The sequence below is a fragment of the Nothoprocta perdicaria genome, unplaced genomic scaffold (genome assembly GCF_003342845.1).
Source record: "Nothoprocta perdicaria isolate Ctin4 unplaced genomic scaffold, notPer1 scaffold_1, whole genome shotgun sequence".
NCBI lineage: Eukaryota > Metazoa > Chordata > Aves > Tinamiformes > Tinamidae > Nothoprocta > Nothoprocta perdicaria.
This window is the reverse complement of record NW_020454093.1, coordinates 13,513,247-13,519,548: the sequence shown is the minus strand read 5'-3', so window position 1 is coordinate 13,519,548 and position 6,302 is coordinate 13,513,247. Positions and strand designations below refer to the sequence as shown.

At 36.4% G+C, this 6,302-nt stretch overlaps 1 protein-coding gene across 1 annotated transcript in view; it reads right to left on the bottom strand.

Moving 5' to 3' along the window:
- Nucleotides 1-2,911: 2,911 nt before the first annotated feature.
- RICTOR (RPTOR independent companion of MTOR complex 2) overlaps nucleotides 2,912-6,302 on the bottom strand; it is a 55,649-nt gene continuing 52,258 nt past the window's right edge. Inside the window, exons 35-36 of the mRNA XM_026037872.1 lie at nucleotides 5,389-5,527; nucleotides 2,912-5,263 (exon numbers count right to left, since the gene is read on the bottom strand). Of these exons, the coding sequence (XP_025893657.1) occupies nucleotides 5,189-5,263; nucleotides 5,389-5,527 (214 nt within the window). The 3' untranslated portion in view covers nucleotides 2,912-5,188. The remainder of the gene's footprint in view (nucleotides 5,264-5,388; nucleotides 5,528-6,302) is intronic.

The window sequence follows — 6,302 nt, the reverse complement described above, 5'->3', positions numbered from 1 at the left end:
CCACAGCAACAGACCCAGCAAGGGGGTTTTGGCAGAGCAGGGTAGTGGGGTAGGAATGTTGCCACGTCAAACTTAAAAATAATAAAAATATCTTGCATTGATTAGGGCTGAAAGAGTTCAAAACTCAAACCTTAATTGGTTTTCAGAATGGAACTTTTGTGTTTATTTTTGCCATTTCTGTTTATAATTCAGCTTGCACATCTACTTTTGAAATGCCAATACTACGCACATGTAAACATCACATAATGGAAAGTGATTAACTTTCAGTATCAGTACACTAATTTTTTTAAATAAAAGTGGTGCACAAAATATTAGTCCCCTTCTATTTTTACAAAACATCTTATAAAGTATTAATGTAAAATATATTTTTGACAAAAGAAAAAGTTTATTTGGAAAGCTTAAGGTCATTCTAGTTCATTAGTAACTTACAAATATAAATAAAATTCCAACCCATTTCTAGTGCTGAGAGGTACATATGAGACCAGAACAACTATAAGAAGTTTAAGTACATTTTATTAACAATGCATCCCTTTGATAAGATTACGCTTCAGGAGGCTTTTAATGCCCATAGACATGAACTGTACACACTATACAAAAAAAAAAAAATCAAGGTGGGCAATACCATTTTGGGACAAGCCTCTGTTTAAATTATACACAGCTCAATGCAATATTCTTACGGAAAATATATAAATACTTTTTCTTTCTATGTTACAGGTATACAATATAAATCAGATTTCAATGTCTGTTCAGTGACCTACAAACACTAGAACCTCCAAATACGTAGCAGCGTATTACTAAATAAAAAAAGACCACGTGGGACAGGGAGAATAAGTCTTGGTTTCCTCGATCCCTTCGCTCCTCAGAATGATTAATTTACATCATCTCTTGTAATGCAGTATTAGGGATTCTGACAGCCAATCTTGGAACAACTTTTCAATTCTATCTACCAAATGTCTGCCTTTCTCCCCTAAGACATTGCATCTTGTGCTAAAACAACCTATTCAGTGGCAAAATGGCATGTTACACTTTTTGGCATAAATTACATTTCTCAAATTAAATAGTGTATTTTACAAAGCAATTCAAGCAAAATGTGCAATTTCTGCATGCTGTGGCATTGCTATCCATCTATTTTACAAAAATAGTCCAAAGAAAATCCACATTCTTTACTGAACATATGAGTCTGTTGCAAACAAAAATATCCAGGGAACCAGAATTAGGAGTTAAACAAACAAAACAAAAACATCCGAAGAGCTGAGGGCTTCTAGCAAGATACAAACATGGTTTCTAGCATGTTCCCAAAGGTTTTATACAGTCTTCAGATTTTACTCTCACCTAGTATGCCTTTAATAAGCATATGGTAACAAAATAATAATAATAATAATGATAATAGGGGACCTATTTTCAATTACCTCGCAGCGAAGCTCCCTGTGCAGCTCTGCCAGGAACTGAGCGTCATGGGCTGACACTCATTCCCAGGATAACTCATTCCCAAGATAACAGGAGCTTCCTGAAGTCCAAAGGCCAAAGACCATGATCAAAACATTGACTATGAGGAAGCACCTGCTGTTTCATCTGTTCCCAGGCTTTAATTACTACCTCCCTCTGCAAATATTTCTAGATTAGGCTGCTCTCCTGTAGGCACCCGTGGGTCCTGGAGTTTTCTTAAGCTTCTCACTGCATATTACAATCCTCTCATTCAGGACCACTGCACATGCTCCAAAGCTGAGTGAATTCAGAAGATGAAAGGTCCTGGCATTGATGCCTAGTGAGTATTTTAGAAAGTTTATTGAATGTTGCTCACCTCAGCGTGCCAAGCCACTGTGCACTAAGCTACTGAAAACTATGCAGGTTTGAGGGGAAAAAAAGAAAAATCAGCAATGGCATCCGCAGGTAGGTATTTCCAGTCAAATAAGAAGAGTCAGATAGGAAAGTGACTCTCTTTCATGTGTAACACACCACGGGCGTAATACACACGGGCCTGTCGCRCTTCTCCAACCCCAAGCCATGTCAGTGAGAGTTTCCTGCATCCAGTATCTCTGAACCTGATGCCTGATGGAAAAGGTCTTTCTCTGTCTCAAAAAGGGCATTCAAACCATCCATCTCTGTCCTCTTCTACCCATGGAGGACAGAAATAGGCTCACCAGAGCCCAGTGTTTAGATTTCTGCCCTAAGCTGTCTCTGGTGGAGACAGTCCCTCTCCACTGACAGTGAAAAAGAGAATCAAGGAAGTTAGCCAGCTAATTTAGTAGACTATGTCCCATTAGGTTTAATAACTAGCATCTCTTTTCCCACAAAGGGTTTAACCCCAGACTTGTCTGAATGTTTTCTGTGCTAGCAGGTTTAATCATTCAGTCTTCTTTGCCACAGCAAACAAACTATACTTGCATATGGTCAAATTGAGCACCATATGCTTTACATCATTTATTCAACAGTATCACAAATTGTTAGGACTGGAAAAATGGAAAATTGATGGTCTACAAGCTTGCTACCCTTTCCAGGAAAAGTGGGAGGATTTTCTATTAAGTTTAATATGTGCAGACTTCTTTTAACTGTTTTCTTATAAAGTTTCATTATGAAGCAAAATAAAACCCTCAAATAACTTTGAAAGGGATATTTTAAAAAAGAAATTGATAAAACTAGAAATTCACAGTTTATAATTAGGCCAACACCAAATTCCTTCCTTTRCAATATCCCTTCATTTGTCAATTAAAGAGAAACATGAATGAGCTTAATGTAAATTAATTCTAGAAATGTTGTGTTATGTACAGCACGAACTTTATGTCCATTAYGCATATTTGTTGAAATCTACTGACACTCATAGAAATCACTTTTAGAAAGAAAATCATGCYTTACAACTGAATTTGCAGCAATTATTTGTCAAGTTTTGTCGTCATGGATCCCCACACAACTGAGTATTTCAGAACGGATACACATTTCAGGATGGAGAATCTTTTTAAAGTATACTGACATCTCCTTTGCTTACCTTTCTAATAATCAGAGGTCTTCCTACTGTCTTTTCTACATTAAGTGCTATGGATTAACTCTTAACAATTAACATGGGTGCTGGGTTTTTTTTCTTTAATACTAATGATAATACTTGCTTATTTTGCTTTAACTGCAGAAAAATAACATGGAGTTGTTTGATGTAGCCCTGTCTAGTTATTAAAACAAATCTGATACTCTATCCTAACTGAGGTAGTGTTTGAAACTACTGTATAAGATCTGCTAGTCCCATCCTTGGGGACACTACATTATTTCCTTTGGAGTTTACACCACTATTTGGTCTACTGTGATTGACATTTTGGTTTTACAGAAGCATTTACTTCTTACGACCAGAGAAGTCCAATAGTCACTGGTGGGTATGTTTTCAAAGCATTCCAAACACATTTCAATGCATAAATGTATTATTTGCGTCACCGACCATAGAAGAGTTGAATCAGTTTCTCTTTGCTCTTTCTTTCAGTGGGAACTCAGGAAAAGAAGACCTAGGAAACTAAACTTGACTGAGAGCAGCAACTTACAGATCTGCTTTACCAGCACCCGGCAGTATGCAGTGCATGTGAGAACTCAGTGAACTCGGTGATCTCTGCAAAGCAGTGCTCTTGTGGCAAGATGACATCTCCGCTAAGAGCAGATAAATCCTACATTTCAGTATGAATCATGTTATGTTTTTACTGGTTCACAGGCCTATTTATTGAAGTCTCCAGTAGCATAGCTAGTAAAATCAGGGTTATGAGTATTAGGAAGAATTCCACTTATCTTTATCTAAGTATTAATCTGACAATTATAAAAAAAATAGTGAGAGTGAGTGGATAAAAATAGATTCTACCTAGTACAGTCCAGCTGAATTATTCACCTATATTATCAAAAGGTAACCCTTTCTATTGCGGGCATTCTAACAAAGGTGGCCATGCTACTTATATATAGATTTGCATATATTTATACTACCGTTTTATAAAGGCTTCTGAATCTTTAGATACATGACAAGTGGTGAGGATAATTATTTCTTTAAGCTTGCACTCATTAATTTAACAACCTCTCTAGTGACATGATAAAGGCAACCATCTTCCCCTAACAGTCACTGCAATAGGTCTCAACGCCAACATAAATTTGTAAGTACTGCTGCTTTAAAATTTGGTTCTTAAGGCTTTTCACTACAATTTTTAGTACTATCTGGTGCTTGATCACTTGCAAATTGAAATTCAAGCAAACCTTAGATTTCTCAAAATATTGTTTCCATGGAGCATGGAAATTGCTCCTTTACTATTTCTTCTCACAAAGCAGCAATGATTAAATGTTTTTCAAGTTTAGTTGATACAATATTCATTTATCTGATAAAAATCATGCTTGTGAAAGGTTTTCAGCAAAGGCTATGACCAACATTCATACCATATGAGCATGAGTCAAAGAACTTCAAACGCAAGCATATCAATCAGGGAAAACAATTTGATTTCAGCATCTCAAGTTTAAATGATTTTGTTTGTTTGTTTGTTTTTGAATCAAACTGTAGTGAAAGTCCTTAACTAGTTCAGATAAAATACATATTTGTAAAGGCAATGAAACTGGAGAGACTGCTAATAAAGAGACTTATGACTATAGCAATATTAAAATAACTTAAAGTATGCCTTAGATTCACAAAGGCTTTTCTTGCTGTCTGAAGTTACAAACCCCCCAAATAGTGTTACGAACAGTACGAAAACTAACAGAGAAGGGCTAACATTAAAGCCCTGGTGTCCAGCTTACAGCACAGCTCCCCACTGCTGCCAATGGAATGCGCCCTCAGATACTCCGATTCCCAGTATCCAGGGGTTAAAGAGCAAGGCATCGTTCTGCTTCTCTGGAACAGATTCAAAAGTCAGTCATAAAAGATGTCTCTGCACGTTGTCCTATTTTTTATTTATGCTAAAAAATGAAATGAAAATTGGTGGAGGTGTTCAGTGCTCGGCTCTTGCATATACTGGTAATTGCTATTATTAAAACTATGGTAATGTTTAATAACTCCCCAAAGGGCTCAAAAGACTGGGGCAGTAATTGGTTGAGGAAAAGAAAGGTTTCAGTTCGCTCTTCTGGTACCAGTAGCTTCTGGAACAGTCTAGAAGATGATGCTCCAAACTATCACATCCAGTCAACTGGAGGTTGTTTGAGGATTTCAGCAAGTCCATATGTGACCCACTGGCTGAGACAGAGGTCAGGATTCAACCGACGCATCAATTACTGGTTGTTTTGTTGGAGTTGCTAGAACAGCCTCTGCTTCTTCGTGCATCTAAAAAAAAATATGGATGTCAGTTTTCCAAATATTTGTGCTGCCTTTAKATATTTCTCTAGAAAGACATAAAGTAGCTTCCTCCATGAAGCCATTCTGGGCATACTTTGGTACACTCAACTTACTTGTAAAAATTGTACATCTTGAAATAGCTCCTGAATGAACCTTCGAGACGGCAGGCGAAAGGTACAGTGTGCCAGCAAGTAGGACACCTCGGAGTAAAGGCATATGTCATCAAATGCTTGGGGATACTTCTCCTTAATTCTGATCAACAGGAAACAAAAAGGGTTTAAAATCTTGCACAGACTTCTGACATATATATTTCTTTAATTTTCAATTAAATTTGTGTACATTATTTTGTACTAAATTGCAGGAAATCTGTATTAACRAGACAGAACAAGCTACCCACTTTGAAAGTTGCATGTTGCATCTGAGAATACCTGCTCTTAAAATAATTGGTGTGAGAAGCAAACAGCGTATCAAAAAAGTGGCAGCCAAGCGTAGCCCAATATTTAAGTAACTASGGCAAAGATAACCTCATATTTGTTAGCATTTTTTAAACAGAGGATTTCTACATTTTAACAGTCATTTATCAGTTTCTAACAAAACCGGTCCAGAAGAACTTTATCATGTTTAATCCCTAGATTTATTTTTCTATATTTGTAACATGAGTTATTCTATAAATTGAGTCCAGTAGTTGTACTCCTGCTTAAAGCAGAGTGGTGTTCCTTAAGAAGCTACCTTCAGATTATTTTGGTTATCTGACATACTTTATCAGGCACAAAAAGGAGAACTAATCAATTATTCCTTCTTTTTCAAAGATACATCACATATTAGAGAGATCTAAATGATACGGGTATACATGCAAAGCTATATTCACCAAGATATCCAATCAGTACAGTTAAATTATGTTGTCAAAAAGAATGGGAAAGAATAAGACACTAAAGACAAAGCAGGAATATTAAAAGGAAAAGTTTTAAAAATACTCTTAATGACAATAAACTGCTCCTACTTGTTAATGCAAATACAGAACAGATGC